Source organism: Lissotriton helveticus, chromosome 3_1 (genome assembly GCF_964261635.1).
Source record: "Lissotriton helveticus chromosome 3_1, aLisHel1.1, whole genome shotgun sequence".
NCBI lineage: Eukaryota > Metazoa > Chordata > Amphibia > Caudata > Salamandridae > Lissotriton > Lissotriton helveticus.
The window spans coordinates 441,530,806-441,552,818 of record NC_136061.1 but is presented as its reverse complement, the minus strand read 5'-3'; the positions used below and the strand labels follow the sequence as shown (position 1 = coordinate 441,552,818).

At 49.9% G+C, this 22,013-nt stretch overlaps 1 protein-coding gene across 6 annotated transcripts in view; it reads right to left on the bottom strand.

Moving 5' to 3' along the window:
* FASTKD2 (FAST kinase domains 2) overlaps nucleotides 1-22,013 on the bottom strand; it is a 328,458-nt gene that overhangs the window by 131,195 nt on the left and 175,250 nt on the right. For all 6 annotated transcript variants that reach the window (XR_013608646.1, XR_013608644.1, XR_013608645.1 and 3 more), the window contains exon 8: nucleotides 2,777-2,940. Coding sequence is in view for 3 of the 6 variants with exons in the window: in XM_078680305.1 (XP_078536431.1) it covers nucleotides 2,777-2,940 (164 nt within the window). In the remaining 3 variants the exon portion in view is untranslated. The remainder of the gene's footprint in view (nucleotides 1-2,776; nucleotides 2,941-22,013) is intronic.

The window sequence follows — 22,013 nt, the reverse complement described above, 5'->3', positions numbered from 1 at the left end:
TAACTATTATTACATTTAAAAATTATCATTTAAAAAACCTTTGAAATTCACTGAAAAAACCGTAGGTCACTGAGTTCACTGTGGGTGAGTCCCAACTTATGAGACTCTCCCACGGTAAAAGCTCAACAAAAAAAGGTGCTCAAAAAGTGAAAAATCCGGGCAGCTCAGAGTGTCAGAACCACCTTCTAACACTCACCTAGATCATTTAAAGTAGGCATAATCAGAATTCTTAAGCCCCTTGGCACTCTTATGTTCAATATACTGCTCCACTTCCCAGCTAAGGTCATCGAGAAGGCCTTCAACTCTCTGAGATCATCAAAGCGAACAACGTCCTGGACATCTCCCAATCCAGCCTCTGAAGAAACCACAGCACCAAGACTGCACCACCGACGACATCCGCTCCCTCCTCGACCGGGCCGAAACAGCAGCCCCCAACCTTCTGGACCTTTCGGCCGCCTTCAACACTATCTCCCAGCACACCCTAAGATTCCACGAGGCCGGTATCCGCGACAAGGCCCTGGACTAGATCCACTTCTGCCTCACTGGTCAAACACAGCCACTCAGGCTACCTCTGTTCCTCTCAAAACCCACAGAGATCAGCAGTGGAGTGCCCCAGGCCTCCTCCCTGAGCCACACCCTCTTTAACGTTTACATAGCCCCAAACGCAACCATTGCCAGGAGTCACAAACTCAAAATTGTCACCTACGCCACCCAGCTGATCCTCTCCCTCACCAACGAACCTACAGCCACCAGAAACAACTTTCACAGCGGCATGAAGGCTATCGCCACCTGGATGAAAAAAATCTGCCTCAAACTCAACTGGGACCAGACCAAAGTCCCTATCATGGGACCCACCCACTCAGCTTGGGATGACTCATGGTGGCCGTCTGCCACACTGGGAACCCCCTCACCCCCAAGGCCCATCCATTAACCTCTGCATCATATTGGACTCCTCGCTCACAATGAACATCCAGATCAATACTGTATCCTCATCATGCTTCCATACGCTATGCCTGCTTCAAATGACATTCAAATGGATCCCCACAGAATCCAGAAAGACAGTCACCCAAGCCCTCGTCATCAGCAGACTAGATTACGGCAACGCACTCTACGACTGCGTCACCCAAAAATTACTCAGGAAACTACAGAACGTACAAAATGCTGCAGGCAGACTGGTCCTTAACATCACCTGATGTATCCACATCATCGAACTCCATTGAAAACGCCACTGGCTCCCAGTCAACAAAAGAATCACTTTTAATCTCCTCACACATGCCTAAAAAGCCCTCCATGATGCAGGGCCAGCATATCTGAACCCCCTCCTCTCATTCCACATACTTACCAGACACCTCTACTTCAACCATCTGACCCTGGCCACCGTCCCACGGATCCGCAAGGCCAGAGACAGAAGATTCTTCTCCTAGTTCGCCGCCAAGACCTGGAACACCCTGCTTCTTCACCTCAGGCAATCCCTGTCGCTGACCCAATTCAGGAAGGATCTCAAGACCTAGCTGTTCGACAGAACCCCTAGCGTCCAGATGGATCAGCGGCCCCCTTACCCCCGTCAGCACCTTGAGACCCCTCACGGGGTGAGTAGCTACGCTTTACAAACCCATGATCGATTGAAGGGTGGTTGATTTAAGTGTGGTAATTTCCCACCACTTGTTTACTTCCATTAGCCGAGTGTATTCAAGATCTTTGATGAAGGTGCTTGATGATTTCTTTTTCTTTCTTCTTGTGCAGATATCGTACCAGTTAATGGCATTGAATTATCATTTATTAATTCACTAGCTCTCTGTGCTCTTAGTTTGTCGCTTTTTGACATGTCTGCCCGACACTAAAAAATGTCCAACTTGCGCATTAATGTTAGTATACCCCTTGTGGTATGTTGTTTGCAGGTGCAGTCTTCTCTCCCGGTTGTTCCATACAACTTGGGAGCCAGAGAAAATGCCCCAAATCTTTTCACTTTATACTTCCCGTGTTTACTGTTTATCGCCAAGTCAGTCCCTCTAAGCATACCACCTTTGAGCACGATCCCAGTGCGGGTTGACCGCCTGCAGGTTGCCTTCAGTATGGGGTTAGTAGTATCTACCCCCCACGCTACCTCCGCAGCTCTGAGTAGCGTTGCCCCAGATATTACTTCCAACAACTGTATAAGCTTCGCTGCTGGCGTCTCCCGCTTACCAGTGTCAGTTTCTTCGCCTCACTCTCCGGGTGCACGCAAGACAGAGACAGGCAGACACACACACACACAAATTCCTCAGGAAACTACAGAACGTTCAAAATTCTGCCCCCCCTCATTTGACTTTGTAATGTGCATGTGATATAATTGAGCAGTATTAAAATCAGTTTTCCTATTAAAGATCAAGACATGAGGCATTTACTTTTATGCCGCATCTTTGCCACACTACGATCCATACTCTATAGAGAGGACCAACATCTAAGAAAGGGTGAAAATCCTTTCCATCGCCAGAAATAGGAAACTTGATTGACCCAATGTAGACCACACACCCAAACTTAAATAATTTGGAGTTTAAACAGACTAAATATTTGGGGTCTGGAAAGAACGACCCACAAGAACATTCGACTTCAGGGCAAAGCAGGCACGGCATATATGACAAAAAATATTAATAACCACAAAGCTAGTGGACCCAGAGGTGACTGTCCAGACAGGGGCTGTAATAATATTGGACTGGGTTCCTTGACAACTCATCTTAATTTATACATTTCAGAAAAACTTAAATTTTGAATCCATTGGGATCACAGGGATTCTTACCCGAGTTTAGCAGCTCATTGAGTGTGTCCTCTTGTAGTAGTTGGTCAAAAGGCGTTTGTGGAAAGTAGCCCATTATGCAAAATGAATAGACAACTCTGAGTAGCTCCACAGCAGGAATCCGAGAAAGATACAATTCCAAAATAGTATTTAAGGCATCCAGGAACCTTTAATAATGCATAAAGGAAAGTTAAGTTATAAAGGCTTTCTATACAAATCTACAATATTGGCATTTCTACATGTTTGAAGTCCTTGTCTTGGTACAAGATATTCACATGAAAGGAAACTACCTTTTTATTAGGGTGAGAGGTAACGCTACCAACTGTCAAACAACACTTCAAATATCTTTTTCTTAAATGTTATTGTGTTGTTTGAAAAGTATGAACATAGACTCAAGATACAATGGAGCCCTGTGCATGAGAAAAAAAATGGGAAGCACCAGCGCTTATTTTTGAAAAGCAAGACATCTTTCTGCGGACTGATCACAGGTGCTCATGAGTAGGAGTAGTGAGGCAAACATTAACAAATCCTGAGGTCGGGGCGAATGATTGGAGGACATATGCTCAAGCCTAGAAGTTCTGGATACCAAACTCTCCTTGCCCAATCCCGAGCCACTTTGATGACTTGAGTCTGGTCTGTTCTGAACTTCTTGCGAACTCGGGGAAGAAGTGGTATTGGTGGAAAGTCATACAGAAGTCCAAAGTTCCAATCGAGGCAGAACATGTATCCAAGCCAGAGACCCCTTGGAAACTCCAACATGCAGAAGTGCTGGAACTGAATATTCTTGGTCGTCGTGAGCAGATCAAGCCAAGGTTCTCCCATCCGTAGAAGAGACAGTTATGCTACCTCTGGCTGTAATTGCCACTCGTTATCTGCTAGGCACAGATGGCTCAGTTCATCAGCCCTGGAGTTCAGTGAGCCTGCCAGGTGGTTCGCCACCAGGAAAATACCTTGGTGGTCCAGGCCTTTCCAGAGGCATATGACTCCATTGCACCCGGTTTGAACCACATGGCGATGGTGTTGTCCGTGAGCACCTGTACCAGCCTCCCATGATAGATAGCAGAAAGGCTTTCAGTGTCAAGCCATCGGCCCTCAGTTCCAGAAGTCTGATATGGGACAGAAAAGTCTCTGGAGAGCATAGGTCTCTGAGCTACACTTCTCCAATGTGGCTATGGGCAGGGGAGGTAGAGAGGTCTGCCGCAGACCCAATCGTGGTCCAGTAGCAACCACTGCAGATCTATTGGAGTCTCCTCCGAAATCTAATCGCGCTTGGAGAGGTCCCCTTGAAGTTGGGCCCACCTGGACTTCAGATCCCATTGCAGAGCCCGTCTATGCCACCTAGTGTACTCGACCAACAGGTTGAAGGAGGCCATCAGTCCCAGTAGCCTCAGAGACGGCTTCACTGAAATCTAGGTTCAAGGCTCAAAGATCATGATCATAGCCTAAATGTCCTGTATTCTTTCCCAGGAGCAACAGCACGAAACTGAACTGTGTCCAGAATGGCTCCAATGAAAGGGAGGGTCTGAGAATGAGTCAGGTGAGACTTCGGCATACTGATATTGAACTCCAAAGATGATAGGAGGTTGGGGGTGCGGCCTGATTGGTTAAGATGGCAGACACCAGTCCATGAGCTCTTCGGATGAAACTCTGTACCCATCCTGCTGCTGGTATCGACTGATCATCATCCACTGGGCCGGCTCGTTCCTGTGAACACCTGGTGACCCGCGGATGCTGCCTTTCTCCTGTCTTGGCTGTATTGTGGATGCACCATGACATGGGGCGTGGCCCGGGGTGTTTCAGTGGCAGCCGAGCCTGAGCTCCGTGCTCGGCCCTTGGGCTCTGCCTCCTAGCTGAGCACTGTGAGAGGCTCATGGTGCAGTGGTCAGGGGGTGGTGAGTCGTGGACCCCGGCGTTTAACCTTCTGAGCCCTGCATGCGGTCCTCGGCGAATTCACAAATGGGGACGGTCTGCCGAACGGGCATGGCTTGGACGTGGTCAAAGCACGTCGAGAGCCCAAACAGAAGCTGCAGGTCATGGGCCCCTGGCAATGCCACAGCACGGCTTGTGATGCCCACGGAGGTCGAAAGCACTGCAATATAGGCTAGGAGTGCCCTTTCTGAAGACTTGTGATACTGGGCCAGCCCTTGGGTGCGCTATATGCTGTGTCAGCCCTCTGTTCAACCTACAGCAAATGGACTGAGCCAGCTAGGGCTCACAGTGGTTTCTTTGTCCCCCTAGGACCTTCACTCTGGACATTGGCAAATTACGACAGGCCCTAAGGACAAAAATGGATGGCTCGCATTTATCTAGGGGAGCCAGTTTTTGCAGTTCACCCCCTGACTGCCCCGACGTGAGGCTGGTGAGGGACCGGACTGCTCATGCTGCCAGGGATAGGACTTTCCCTTGTGCAAGCGGGTCAGGCCCTCTCCATTCCCTCCCCCTCCCCTCCTGTTTTGTCATACCCCAGTCTGACCCCCATGGTGCGTCAGATGCCCTGGCCTTCACTTTATCTGCTCTTCCATCTGAGGCTGTGTCCTCTCCCCAAGTAGTTGTGGACTTTAAGCTTTGACCTCGTACCTGGATTATCTACTGGTTCCAGTATAGTAGAGGGGGCCCCCTCTGGCGCAGGCGCAATCCAAAACAGATACATCCAATGCTCCGCAAGCCCTCCGGCCAAACAAAACTTCACAACAGGACTTCCTCTTCCTCAGGTGGGTCAACTTAACACCTCCGATATTCTTTTGCCATTCAGGCCTCCTGCGCAGTGCTGGAGTCCATAATTGGGGAAGTTGGCTTGGATGTTGTACATCTTTTCCAGGATCTCCGCAACGTCTCTGAGCATGTTGCCTCATTGAAGTTCGGATATTGGACTCTGCAGTGACCTTGAAGCTGGAGGTGGCTCACACAGCGTTCTGGAGTTTGGAGATCCAGGCTGAAGATGCAGACTACGGGCCAGGGGGAACAGCCTCCAGTTCATATGTTTCCTTGAAGGAGTTGAGGGAACGGTGCTTGAGGACTTCCTTCAGAAATGGATCCGGTCATTGGTCCCTGAGGGTCACCTCTGCTCATTTTTCGTGGTAGAACTGGTGACAGATGCTTCCTGGGTGAAGTGAGGGTGGGAGCTAGGTATGAAGTGTTCTGGCCTATTAAGCCATATGGTTTATTTTGTTTTAGGCAGGCCGTGACCCTTGTTCACTTTTACTCACAGGAGGTCCCTGTGATCAATGCTTGGTCCCTAGGAAACTGTATGGTGTCCGATGGCCTTTTAAGTAATGGCATGGAATGTTAACGGCCTCAATGATCGTATCAAGTGGACTGTTGTCCTGAGTTTTGCCAAACGCCATGCACCGGATGTACTTACTTCAGGAGATGCACCTTTTAGGTACCCGATGCCCTCCCTGGCTAAATATGGATTCGACAACGTATACCACACAGGTCAGACTAGGGGCTCCAGAGGGGTGGTTGTCCTGATTCATAAGCACCTTCCTATAGTAGGTATCAATAGTTCATCAGACCCACAGTACCTATATGTCACAGTGGAGGGGATGATCAATGGGCAGCCTCATAACATAGGGAGTGTTTACATTCCCCGCCAGGTACCCGGCCCTACTTTGTCAGCAGTTCAAAAAGTCATGGCGGGGTTTTCCCGGGGGCTTACCATTTTTGTAGGAGACTTTAATATGTCGTAGTCCCCCACAGCATATTCCTCCAGGATCCAGCCCCAGCCCTCAACCTCTCGCCTTGAGAACTGGCCTTTGAGATGTATAGTGTGTCCCCCCTTGAAATCGGGCCTTTACAAACACCTCTGCGGCCCATAAGACTAACTCCTGTATTGATTTTGGTTTCATGCTTACCAATGACCTGCTCCTTACTAAAGGTCCGAGATCCTAAATCGAGGTACCTCAGACCATGGACCAGTAACTTTTTACCTGGGACAAGAGCTTCAGGAGAAGCGTCCAATCTGGTGCCTTAACGCGTGGCACATCATGGATAAAGACACAGCAGGATTCCTGTCTCAGGAACTAGTTGCCTTCCTAGAGGGAAATGTGGGCTCAGTGCCCTCACCGGGGATACTCTGGGCAGTCAGCAAGGCATTTATGAAGGGAGGTTGTCAACACACACTTTCGCAGACAAGGCCGGCAGAAATATCATGGGTATGGAGGCATGCATAGCATGGGCAGAAGCCTGGTCAGATGAGGAGACTAACAAACTGCGCCAGCTCGCACTGGATAGGCTCTCACTGGAGCAACATTGTTTGGACAAGGCAAGACAGTGCTGGTTGGTCTCACAGAGCAGGATCTACGGCTGGGGAGACAAGTTAGGTAAGCTCCTGTACTGGCTAGCCTCCCGGGATTTGGTGGATAGGGTGGGGCCTGGTATCCGGGCCCTGACCAACAGTTGGTATCTAAGACCACAGATATTGCAACTGCATTTGCTGGTTATTACTGTGCATTATACATACACCTCCCACGGCCCCTACATGAGATTTCCTCACAGATGATTTCAGATTTACCATTGCGCTCACTTGAAACATCAGCTGTCATGGAGCCATGGAGCTTGATGAACCATTGAAGATTGATGAACACTTGACCATTGAAGAGGTGGCTACAGTCCTCTCGACCATGAAATCAAGCAAGACTCAGGGACCTGCTAGTTTCCAGGTAGGATACTACAAGAAATACTGAACAGCACTTATGCATTATCTGTTGGCTCTTCACAACAATGTGATAACCAAAGGAGGTTTCCCATCAGAACTTAAAGCGACTACTGTGGTACAGCACTGAGCTGGGAAACACCCTGTAGGCTTCGCTTCCTACTGGCCAATTTCTTTTAATCGATCTCGAACTCAAAATCTATGCTAAAATGCTGGCCAATCGTCTGCTCAGGTTCTACCCGCTTTGATCAATCCTAATCAATGTGGGTTCATGCCCCATCATGGTACACGCCATTGCATCCGCAGAGTGCAACGGGCAGCAGCGTTCCATCATCTACTACCCGGTTTCAATGCTCTTCTCCTTCAACTTTGAGAAAGCTTTCGAATCCCTTGACTGGGATTTTCTCTGGGATGTCTTGGCCTGAATGGGCATTGGTCCCCGTTTCATATTGTATGTTCAGACGTTATATATTGGCCCTACCGCACAGATCCGTGTGAAGGGCTCCCTCTCAAGGGCGTTTACGATCCAAAAGGGGGACTACACAGGGTTGTCCCCTCTCCACTTTGTCTAAGCAGTTGAGCCCCTGGTGACTTAGGTCAGCTGCGACACATAGTTTTGGGAGTTCCAATGAAAGATGGGAGTCGAAGAAGACCGTATCGCACTTCAAGCTGATGTGTTGCTTTAGTGAATGACCCAGAGGCACCAGGGCCCAGAATACTACATATGCTTGCTTTTTATGGCCAAGCCTCTGGCCTAATAATCAATCACTTGAAGCCGCTCCTGTTTGCGCTGAAGGGAGCCTTGAATGACCAGAACTACGCTAAGCTTTCTTTACCTCGCCATCTCTGACCTGGTATGGTCATTGAATCTGAAGCCCCTAATGACACATGCATGGTGATCTGGAGCCGTGGTCCTCTCTTCCCTTAAAGACTATGGGCAGAATTACAATGTTTAAAATGATGGTGCACCTCACTACTTTTATGTCCTGCAGATCTTTCCACATGCCATTCCCTGGGCGTGGTTCCGCTCCATCAAGGCCATGGACACACAGGGTTCCCTGCATAGCGCTCATAAGTGTGTACAGTCCACATTTGATTGTGGTCTATTAGCAGCCCACATCCGTCTATATTACTGGGCCTTGCAAATGATGGTTCTGAATAACTGTTTGGAGATCGTGAGGATCTGGCATACTGGGCGGAAACGTCCCTCATGTCTTGCGATGTGATGGTGAACGGTGTGCACAGGTTGCCTGTTGGAAGCTTGCTCTGTATATGGTATACAACTAGGTGGTTGTTCCGTGCACACAGTCCAGAGAGGGGATCCGTCACAGACACCTGTATTCGACAGCAGTGGTGGCTGGCACAGATAGAGGGTGGAGGGGGGAATTGGTTGAGTGTGCATAAAAGTGAAAATAAACTTACCTGACATCGGTGTCTCTCCTCGTCTTCTTTCCGCAGCCGGAATGAAAGCAGGAAGCACCCAGGCTCCCTTAAGCCAATCACAACGCTGCACTGGTCTGAGCGCCATAGTTCGGCACTCAGACAGGCAGTGGGAGCATGGGAATTTTCTCAACCAGGCTGGGTGGATAACATACAAAGTGCTCATGACTGTTTAACCAGCCCGACACGGCCGGCCAAACATTCATGTGCACCTACAGTGTAGTGTGCCCACCCCTCCTTCCTCTGCAAGCAGAACAGCCCATCATGCCCCGCAAAGCTGCTGCAGCAGGAAAATATAAATTGATAGTAACAACGAGTTATCATTTTATTTTCCCTTTATTTACAGAGCTGAAAGCAGTGGGGCAACGCTCCTCTGCCTTAGAGGAGGAAGCGCCACGGTGCAATAGTCTTTAGAGGGATTAAAACCCGCTGTCTTAGAGGGTGACATCCCTTGCACACTGTTGAGAATTCTGAGGCAAAGCATTCTCTGAGAGACGAGAGAGTGCAAGACCCATGTCTTGAGGTGTGGAAAGAAAGGAACGGACGTCTGAACGTGGTAGTGGCAGCTTAATAGATACCACCTTTTAGATTGCTGAGGTACTAGGAAAAAAGTTTCTGGATCCAGTCTGATGCCTGGGGAATGTTCAAAGGGTGAGAAATCTGCAGCTAGAAGTCTCTATCAGAAAGTCAAACTTATTGCATATCAAAATCATCCCCCCAAAATATAGTTAATATCCGTAAAAAATGCAAGACAGAATACAATTATCTGTAAACACTGCTTAACTAATAGATTCTTCAAACATTACTGCTCAACCCGAGAATCAGCCTTGGAGATGGATCACAAACAATTGTCTCCATGTGAAGGTATAGAATAATCTCTTTATATTTTTTTATTGCATATTAGTGTACTACTATTGGCACATTCCTTAATAACATTGTAGCAGGCTCTTATAGAATAAGCTCCTAACTTCTTATTTGTTAACTGATAAAATAAAGAAGGAGCAAGTTATCTAGAGTTAAATTGTTTTGATATAACGACTTCTGACCACGTTTGTTTGCTGCCTGCTGTTTGCAGTCTCACCGAGCCACGAACCCTCTGCTGCCTGTAAGAATCAACCGCGGACCCGCCCGCCTGTCTCCCGCCGCCCGACTGCTCACCTGTCACCTGGAGCGGGGGCCGCCGAGAGGCGGACTTCAACGTCCATCGGCCCGTGCGGTGTTCCGCGTCAAGGGGACGCGCCAGGCGGCGCTTAAATTTGGCATCAGACCCATCGAGTGGGGGAATCTCTTCTGACCACGTTTGTTTGCTGCCTGCTGTTTGCAGTCTTACCGAGCCACGAACCCTCTGCTGCCTGTAAGAATCAACCGCGGACCCGTCCGCCTGTCTCCCGCCGCCCGACTGCTCACCTGTCACCTGGAGCGGGGGCCGCCGAGAGGAGACGGGCGAGGGGCGCTTAAATTTGGCATCAGACCCGTCTCGCGGGACGCCGGGCGAAGCCCGGGCCAAGGGCGGGCCTGTCCTAGCCCGTCACAGACCGGAGGAGACTGGGCTGGGGCCACCCCCTAACAACCAACAGAAGGTACCTCTCTACTAAAAGCCTTATACGCCGACCAGAAGGGGAACAAACATCATCCCTGTCGCATAGATAATACCTAAATTAAATCCGCCATCAGCCCTGTTCAAGCACACACAATGTCATCGAGGGGCACCAGAAGTAAAACGCTTAAAAACATGGCAAAATCAGTAGGTCCAATAGACCAATTCATTACGAAAGTCAATCAAACAATCGACCAAACTGTAATGCTAATTGACCGACGAGTTTCTTATGAATTAGACCAAGCAAGACGCTCCTCAATGGGAATATTGGCCCAAGCACAAACTCCAATTAAACAATCAATAAGTACATCCGCACCGGGAACACGCGCGGATATCCTTGCCATTCCCAATTCAATTGATTTGTCAGTGTCCACAGTATTATCAGACTCAGAACTGACTCAGGGCCTCGAGCATACTCCGGACATGTCTGCGAGCCCTCACTCACCGGAAATTGACCCCATACAGAGTGAATCTAGGGGGTTAAGGGAGGGTGCAATCTCAAAACACCCACAATATAAGAAAACAATCACAAAAAATCAAGCAATTAAAGACACTGCAATCTCTGAACCATTACAACATAATTCACATCCTAAAAAATCTTGTGAGACTAACAGTACTAACGAGCATAGTCAGGACAATAACAAATCCATTGAAATAACAGAAGTCAACAGGAATATTTGCTCTGACGCTGTTACATCTGACGATCATTTAAATGCAGCCACGATTAACAAAATTTACCTAGAAAATCCAGCCTCTCTTTCAGTTAAAAATAATAAAAAACTCGACCCACAACACATCCTGGCAAAAGAGATAGCTGAAATAGTTAAACACCAGCTGCAACCAATTCAAAAAAGCCTTGAAATTATCGAGAAGCAAGTAGCAATTCTAGTTGCCATCTCGAAAAAATCCACAAACCCACAAAGTCCAGGGCTGCCAAACTTGGGTGGTCCCAAGCCCCTAGCTAATAATGCAAAGTCAACCAACAATTCAGCACAACCATCCAACAACTCAGTACAACCATCTAGTAATAGCCTGACCGTAACAAACATTCCAACTGTTAGGTCAGGAGACTCCGTGAAAAACCCAAATAATCTATTAGATACATCAAAAACCAAGACTCCCCAAGTACTCCCAAAAAAGGTCCCCGACTCACAAAGCGTGCTGTTAGCAAATGTTCCTTCCAGACCACTAGTCATAACCACCCCTCATAATGAACAACCCCAGAGGCATAATACAAAGCCAGAACGCACAAAGAAGAGATGGCTCAAACCAGTAAACCTCCCACCGGAGGCTGCCCCTTTCGTAGCCATCTTAACAGGAGTTCCAGAATTAAATAACGACGTAGACGAACCAACTTGGTCCTTATTAAATAAAACTCGCCACTGGCTGAATATTAACAGACCAAATCAGCATAACCATGTTACCAAAATTGCCACAGTAAGAAGGGCCCCATGGATAGGATACCAACCAAAAACTATCCCAGGCGACTGCATGATAGTTCATTTTGAGAACCCCCATGCAGTGGACTACATTTGCTCCTGGGACTCACTAGGTAGCAGCGGAGGAATAAATGTCAAATGACTATCATTCTTTTACTCCCGCCAAGGTCATTATTCCGAAGGCCCTAACTGGTCTTCAAACTGGTCATGGAACCAGCCCGAGTTTGGGCAAAGAGGCTGGAGCCAGGGAGATTGGTATAATGGAAACACCCAAAGGGGCTGGTCCCAGGGAGAATGGGGGCATGAAAACAAAGATCGGGGTGACTGGAATATTGTTGGTAGGAGAGGCCAACAATTACCCTACAGGGATCCATGGGGTGGTATACCAACTTTCAACAGTTATAGTTGTCTAGAGATGGTCGATTGACCACCACCACAGAACAATGCTACTATTCCCCTTTTTAATAACAGCGCTTCACCCAATAAATCAGTTAAGCATCCCGATAAGATTATACTCAACAAGGTTTCTCAAATAACAACCAATTGGTCAAATGAACTAACTGTGACGACAAACCTCCAAAGAACCGCAGATCGGATAGAAGAGCAGCAACGCCCTTCCAAGCTCCCTACCGGTCTTCCCTTTTCATCACAATCTGGTTTAGATCCGCAGGAAACTGTCTTTAACCCGACATCTGAGTCTCAATTAAGTCAATTGGAGGAAATTAGCGCCCAGAGCAAGAAATGCTTTTTAACTGGTGATAGCTCTGATAAAAGGCTATTATTCTGGAATGTGGCGGGGTTGGTCTCAAAACATATGGAAAAAAGCTTTCTTAGCCTGGTAAATTTGAACGACGTAATTTGCCTACAGGAGACGTGGCTCAATGACCCAATTCATCTCTTGGGCTACAAAACTTACTTTTCACAAGCCATAAGATCCAATTCAGGCAGAAGTAAAGGGGGCCTATTAATATATATTTCTAATCTCTGGCCTTGTCGTGAGATAATTTCTGTAAAATTAGGCCAGAATTTTCAGATTATTAACATACATGGAACCAAACAAGAGGTCTACACTATCATTAATTTCTATAACAATATGAGCTCAACAGAGCTGACTATGGCCTTAAATGAAATTCTCCACCTAGTAAACGACCTCAAAGCAAAACACGCAAAGGAATTCCACACAGTAATCTGGGGAGGAGTCTTTCACCTCCATTTATGTAATAGATGCGACACTCCCATCTGCGGGATCACAGATGAAGAAGGAAACACTTTAACTCACTTTGTTCACACCGAAGAGGGCAGTAACATACAGGCTGCGATGACCGACTTAGACATAGGGTTCGCCAATATGATAAAAATGCCCACAACTGAATTCACTTCAACTTTTCACGGCAGAGGTTTCAAAACCCTAATAGACTATATTCTAGCATCGATAAACAAAGCAGATAATATCAAGACCCTCGAAGTGCTTGACAATGCACTTAGCGATCATTCCCCCATCAGAATGACGTTTTTGGAACCCAAACATCAGATTAAGCTAGACAGGGTACATTCTAGCCTCTTACACCAGCAAGCATTAACACTGAACAGATTAAATGGTTACACCTTAAAATGGGGCAAATTAGACCAGGAAACTGTAAACGCGATAATAATTAAAACATGCAAAAGTGAAATAGACAGGTGCTTAGATCCCTCCACAACTCCAAATGAAATTTTGACTAACTACACCAATATCGTGGAAAACATAAGAAAAGAACTAACTAAGCCCCTTAGACAAAACAGGACTACAAGAAAGGGATGGTTCTCTACGGAATGTACAAAAGCTTATTCTAACTTCAAGAAGGCATTAGCAAAAAAAGAAAGAAACAGAGAGGAGGTGATTAAACTAAGGAAGGCCTACACGCTTGCAATCCGAAAAAGAAAAAAGGATCTTCAATCAAACCTATGGACTGAATTACAGAAAAGCAGCACTCAAAAAGATAGCGCTGCTTTCTGGCAGATATTGAAAACTCCTTTTTTAACAGAAAAGAACGATGCCCCCTCACTAGACGTTGCTATAAATGCCGGGGAATGGGTCCAACATTTCTCAGGGGTCTTTGGAATGGACAAATCTACAGACTCAGAACATCTGGACCCCCTTCTGCCAGTGAAATATCCACTAGCTCTTCATTTCACATTCAATGAAACGATGAAGGCCATAAAAACTGCGAAATCAGGCAAAGCATCTGGGCCAGACTCGGTTCCTATGGACCTTTACAAATATACACCTGACCTCTGGTGCCCACTGCTTACTAAAGTATTAAATGCGGCGAAGGAGATTGGTCTTCCTGAATCCTGGTCAACATCAATACTCGTGCCTATTTTTAAAAAAGGTAACAGAGATAGCCCCTCTTGCTACCGGCCCATCTCCCTCCTGGACTCGATCGGAAAGATGGCAGGCCGCGTCCTACTTGATCGACTCCAGGAGTGGTCGTTAGAACACGGGGCAATTTCGGACCTACAGTACGGGTTCAGGACAGGACTGAGCACAGTTGATCAGGCCTTAGATTTAACACTACTGGCCGGAAAATACTTAGACGCAAAAAGCTCGTCCCTACACATGGTTTACGTCGACCTCACAGCAGCGTTCGACTGTGTCGAACACTCAAAATTATGGTCAATAATGCTGCAAATGGGGATTGATTCACCAATAGTTGACTTTCTCCGTGAACTATACACTGGAGCCTCGGGAAAGGTTAGATTTGGAACTGAGAGCTTTTCAATACAGAAGGGGGTCAGACAAGGGTGCGTGCTGGCCCCCTTCCTATTTACACTCTACACCAACGGGCTAGAGGTTGCAATGTTAAAAGGTGTAAAAGATCTCCCAACAGTCGGTCGTCGGCCGATTCCAGCACTACTATATGCCGACGATGCGGTGATCCTCGCCCGAACCCCAATCCAGCTCCAACGGGTATTGAATAACTACTGCTCCTTCATGACCAGCTTGAGCTTAAAAGTCAACATAAAGAAAACATATGTGATGCACGCTGGCATAAAGGGGAAAAAAACAAAGAAAATCTATGTGGACAACTTACCCCTTGAAAGAACAGATACTTATCCTTACCTTGGCATCATCATTGATGAGGCATTTAAATGGAAGGAAGCCATCAACGCCCGTAAACTGGCCTTCATAAGAACTGTCGGCGCACTAAAGGCTTTCTCCCTTCGGCTCGGTAAAAGACCCCCGACCGAGATGATAAAAATATACAACGCCAAGTGTCTCAGCACAGCAACCTTTGGTGCAGGGGTCTGGGGAGGGGCAAATGTAGATCAGCTCCAAAAAGTTGAAAATTCTTTCCTAAGATTTTTGCTGGCCGTACCGAAAAGTACAACTACGTATGGATGCCATCTTGAACTTGGTATGGATTATATCTCTGACATTATTAAAATCCAACCGATCATGTTGTGGCACAGATTCTGCGCAACGGATCAATGCCAGTTCACAAGAACAATTGTCCTGGACTGTATGAAACTTGAGAATACGAAAAAAGTAAGATGGCTGACCTATGTCAAGACATTCCTTACCGACATTGGATATGTGACATTTTTTAACGACCCTTTATCGGTGACAGACATATCAAAAAAGGAACTAAAAATACTATGTCTGTCACATATCTCAAGTGCGCTTGCTGGGCGAAATAGGGAAGCCATCAGTCCAGCAATGCTTACTGATTCAGTCCGTTCCAACTATTCAACCATATCTTCAGTACAACCTAACTCAATACGAAAGATACCTTCTCACCCGTTTCAGGTTTAATCTATTTCATTACATGGTTTTATTCCCTAACCAAAATGATTGGTCCCACAACGTTTCCGTGTGCCCTTGTGACTCAATGTCTTTACAGTCCACAATCCATGTTCTTTTTTTCTGCAAATTTTACGTACCAATACGTAGGCGGTGGATAACACCAGTATTAAAGGTTCTAAAGATCCGTAAATGCCGCCCGGCCTATCTGGTCTTACAGCTATTGGAAAACAACTTGATGGCAAAATCTACCGCACAGTTCCTCAAACTGTGTGTCAGGCACCGAACAAACCTTTGAATAGTTACTGAATAGCCCTTCCGAAATAATATGCACTGATAAAATGCTTTTTATACCTTTTTAGGTCTCGTGACCTATCAATGCGCATGCGCATTGAGAGAAGCGAGACTATAGGGCTTTAAACAAAGTTTAACTAAATGCGGCGATTTGGTGCTGTGCCCGTGCGCTTTTAGGTCAATGCGCAAGCGCATTGACCTAAATGGCGCGTGCACATCACCAAATCGCCATCTGTTCCCAAAGCCACACTCCTCCCACACCTTTGAAGTGAAGCTTAGCTTCACTTCAAAGGCCCCGGCTGCTTCACACCCTCATGCCGCTCTCCCCGCTCCGCCCCCTCCCCTGCCCGCCGTGTGTCTCCCCTTCGGTGTCTTAAGTTGTTGTGTGCAATCTCAACAATGACCTGGACCTATTGTCTGTTTTAGTTATGTTTTTGTGGGTAACAAAGTTGCTGTTTCATAGATGAGTCTGTAAACATATAGTCTGTTCATTAGACCAGTTTTCATTCTTGTGAGAATCAGTACCGCTTCATATGCATCTCCAGTCTGGTTGCAAAGAGCACTGCCAGGAACCAATCATAGCAGCGTTAGTGTGATTTTAGTGCATCAAACTACTATAGCACTTTATTGCGTAAAAATGTTTATTTCTAAAGGTTTTTTTTAACAGTTTTACATCCTAATATTGCACGTCATCTAATAACCCTCTTCACACTCTATTATGAATCCAGAGCAGGAGAGTCTGGCCTGGATTCCCTCTTGCCTTAACTTCTTTCCCTGCATGCCTCCTCTCTCTGGCTATAGCCTACTCTGTTTAACGTAATCATTTAATGTATTTATCCAAATTGCCAACGCGTAATTTCATGAGCCTCATCCTTGCCGCCTTTGAACCCCTATCCGTATGATCATTATTCTTGTTTGTCGCCCTGCCCTTTGCTTAGTCACTATACCTGTCTTCTGTTTCATGCTCCCCCTCTGCCCTTTCTGTCCTGAGAGCAGTTTACTTGGCAGTGGAAGACGGTACTTGAAGGTAATCAGCAGAAGTCCTTCCAAAGCTGCCCTCGTGTCCTTGTCATTCCTCTCTCTACCTGTACTGGAGCTCGAAGCCATCTCCTCTGCGTTCGGCTCCGTTCTGAATACCTCTGAGTCCTCCACATCACCTGTTCTTTCACTTTCGCTTTCTCGTTATATGCCCATATACATCTCCCCTCACCCTCACTCACCCTCACCCTCGCTCACCCTCACCTTCGCTCACCCTCACCTTCACTCACCCTCACCCTCACTCACCCTCAACCCCTCACCCTCACTCACCCTCACCCACCCTCAACCCCTCACCCTCACTCACCCTCACTCACCCTCACCCACCCTCACCCTCACCCACCCTCACCCTCACCCACCCTCACCCTCACTCACCCTCAACCCCTCACCCTCACTCACCCTCATTCACCCTCACTCACCCTCACCCTCACTCACCCTCAACCCCTCACCCTCACTCACCCTCACCCTCACTCACCCTCACCCTCACCCTCACTCACCCTCACTCACCCTCACTCACCCTCACCCTCACTCACCCTCACTCACCCTCACCCTCAACCCCTCACCCTCACTCACCCTCACTCACCCTCAACCCCTCACCCTCACCCACCCTCACCCACCCTCACCCACCCTCACCCTCACTCACCCTCAACCCCCTCACCCTCACTCACCCTCATTCACCCTCACTCACCCTCATTCACCCTCACTCACCCTCACCCTCACTCACCCTCAACCCCTCACCCTCACTCACCCTCACTCACCCTCACCCTCACTCACCCTCAACCCCTCACCCTCACTCACCCTCACCCTCACTCACCCTCACTCACCCTCACCCTCACTCACCCTCAACCCCTCACCCTCACTCACCCTCAACCCCTCACCCTCACTCCCCCTCACCCTCACTCACCCTCAACCCCTCACCCTCAACCCCTCACTCACCCTCACTCTCACTCACCCTCAACCCCTCACCCTCACTCACCCTCACCCTCACTCACCCACCCTCAACCCCTCACCCTCACTCACCCTCACCCTCAACCCCTCACCCTCACCCACCCTCACCCACCCTCACCCTCACTCACCCTCACCCTCAACCCCTCACCCTCACCCACCCTCACCCTCACCCACGACCCCTCACCCACCCTCACCCTCACCCACCCTCACCCTCACCCACCCTCAACCCCTCACCCTCACTCACCCTCAACCCCTCACCCTCACCCTCACTCACCCTCACCCCCTCACCCTCAACCCCTCACCCTCACTCACCCTCACCCTCTCACCCTCACTCACCCTCACCCTCACTCACCCTCACCCTCACTCACCCTCACTCACCCTCAACCCCTCACCCTCACTCACCCTCAACCCCTCACCCTCACTCACCCTCACTCACCCTCACCCTCACTCACCCTCAACCCCTCACCCTCACTCACCCTCACTCACCCTCACTCACCCTCACTCACCCTCACTCACCCTCACCCTCACTCACCCTCACCCTCACTCACCCTCAACCCCTCACCCTCACTCACCCTCACCCTCACTCACCCTCACTCACCCTCACCCTCACTCACCCTCAACCACCCTCACCCTCACTCACCCTCACCCACCCTCACTCACCCTCAACCCCTCACCCTCACCCTCACTCACCCTCACCCTCACTCACCCTCACCCTCACTCACCCTCACCCTCACTCACCCTCAACCCCTCACCCTCACTCATCCTCACCCACCCTCACCCTCACTCACCCTCAACCCCTCACCCTCGCTCACCTTCACTCACCCTCACTCACCCTCAACCCCTCACCCTCACTCACCCTCACCCTCCCTCAACCCCTCACCCTCACCCTCCCTCAACCCCTCACCCTCACTCACCCTCAACCCCTCACCCTCACTCACCCTCAACCCCTCACCCTCACTCACCCTCACTCACCCTCACCCTCACTCACCCTCACTCACCCTCACCCTCACCCTCACTCACCCTCACCCTCACCCTCACTCACCCTCACCCTCACTCACCCTCACCCTCACCCTCACCCTCACTCACCCTCACTCACCCTCACTCACCCTCACTCACCCTCACCCTCACTCACCCTCACTCACCCACCCTCACCCTCACTCACCCTCACTCACCCTCAACCCCTCACCCTCACTCATCCTCACCCACCCTCACCCTCACTCACCCTCAACCCCTCACCCACCCTCAACCCCTCACCCTCACTCACCCTCAACCCCTCACCCTCAACCCCTCACTCACCCTCACTCTCACTCACCCTCACTCACCCTCAACCCCTCACCCTCACCCTCACTCACCCTCACCCTCACTCACTCACCCTCAACCCCTCACCCTCACTCACCCTCACCCTCCCTCAACCCCTCACCCTCACTCACCCTCACCCTCCCTCAACCCCTCACCCTCACTCACCCTCAACCCCTCACCCTCACCCTCACTCACCCTCACTCACCCTCACTCACCCTCACCCTCACTCACCCTCACTCACCCTCACCCTCACTCACCCTCACTCACCCTCACCCACCCTCACCCTCACTCACCCTCAACCCCTCACCCTCACTCACCCTCAACCCCTCACCCTCACTCACCCTCAACCCCTCACCCTCAACCCCTCACTCACCCTCACTCTCACTCACCCTCACTCACCCTCAACCCCTCACCCTCACCCACTCACCCTCAACCCCTCACCCTCACTCACCCTCAACCCCTCACCCTCACTCACCCTCACCCTCCCTCAACCCCTCACCCTCACTCACCCTCAACCCCTCACCCTCACTCACCCTCAACCCCTCACCCACCCTCAACCCCTCACCCTCACCCTCACTCACCCTCACTCACCCTCAACCCCTCACCCTCAACCCCTCACCCTCACTCACCCTCAACCCCTCACCCTCACTCACCCTCAAGCCCTCACCCTCACTCACCCTCAACCCCTCACCCTCACTCACCCTCACTCACCCTCACTCACCCTCACCCTCACCCTCACCCACCCTCACCCTCACCCACCCTCACCCTCACTCACCCTCACTCACCCTCACTCACCCTCACTCACCCTCACTCACCCTCACTCACCCTCACCCTCACTCACCCTCACTCACCCTCACTCACCCTCACTCACCCTCACTCTCACTCACCCTCACTCACCCTCACTCTCACTCACTCACCCTCACTCACCCTCACTCACCCTCACTCACCCTCACTCACCCTCACTCACCCTCACCCTCACTCACCCTCACCCTCACTCACCCTCACCCTCACTCACCCTCACCCTCACCCTCCCTCACTCTCCCTCACTCTCACTCTCTCACCCTCACTCTCACTCACACTCACCCTCACCCTCACTCACCCTCACTCTCACTCACACTCACCCTCACCCTCACTCACCCTCACTCACCCTCACCCTCACTCACCCTCACCCACCCTCACCCTCACTCACCCTCACCCTCACCCACCCTCACCCTCACTCACCCTCAACCCCTCACCCTCACTCACCCTCAACCCCTCACCCTCACTCACCCTCAACCCCTCACCCACCCTCAACCCCTCACCCTCACTCACCCTCAACCCCTCACTCTCACTCACCCTCAACCCCTCACTCACCCTCACCCTCACCCTCACTCACCCTCACCCTCACTCACCCTCACCCTCACTCACCCTCACTCACCCTCACCCTCACTCACCCTCACCCTCACTCACCCTCAACCCCTCACCCTCACTCACCCTCACTCACCCTCAACCCCTCACCCTCACTCACCCTCATCCTCACCCTCACTCACCCTCACCCTCACCCACCCTCACCCTCACCCACCCTCACCATCCCTCACCCTCACTCACCCTCACACTCACTCACCCTCACCCTCACTCACCCTCAACCCCTCACCCTCACTCACCCTCAACCCCTCACCCTCACCCTCACTCACCCTCACTCACCCTCACCCTCACTCACCCTCACTCACCCTCACTCACCCTCACTCACCCTCACTCACCCTCACTCACCCTCACTCACCCTCACTCACCCTCACCCTCACTCACCCTCACCCTCACTCACCCTCACCCTCACTCACCCTCAACCCCTCGCCCTCAACCCCTCGCCCTCAACCCCTCGCCCTCAACCCCTCACCCCCTCACCCTCACTCACCCTCAACCCCTCACCCTCACTCACCCTCAACCCCTCACTCACCCTCACTCTCACTCACCCTCACTCACCCTCACTCTCACTCACCCTCACTCACCCTCACTCTCACTCACCCTCACTCACCCTCACTCACCCCCTCACCCTCACTCACCCTCACTCACCCTCACCCTCACTCACCCTCAACCCCTCACTCACCCTCAACCCCTCACCCACCCTCACCCTCACTCACCCTCAACCCCTCACCCACCCTCACCCTCACTCACCCTCAACCCCTCACTCACCCTCACCCTCTCACCCTCACTCACCCTCAACCCCTCACCCTCACTCACCCTCAACCCCTCACCCTCACTCACCCTCAACCCCTCACCCTCACTCACCCTCAACCCCTCACCCTCACTCACCCTCAACCCCTCACCCCCTCACCCCCTCACCCTCACCCTCACTCACCCTCACAACACATATTGTGTTACAATAGGTGTCACATTTGCGAAAGATAAAACTATTGGCATTGTAAATAACAAAGCTATTAATTTCGCTATTTTCAAAACAAGCACATAAATAAAAAATGTGTCCTTTACAATACCAATAGCTCAAACTTTCCTAATGCGAGACCTATTGCATTGCTGTGCTTCTCTCCCCTGCTGCACTCTCCTGCTCTCTAGAGATGTGGCCTAACGACCAGAGCTGCCATCTAAGTCACGTAAATACAAAACATGTTGCATTCCAAATGCTATAGGTGTCACATTCGCGAAAGTTATAACTATTGGCATTGTAAATGACAAAGCCATCAATTTAGCAATTTTAAAAACCAACAAATAAATAAAATATGTCATTTACAAGACCAATAACTCCAACTTTTCTA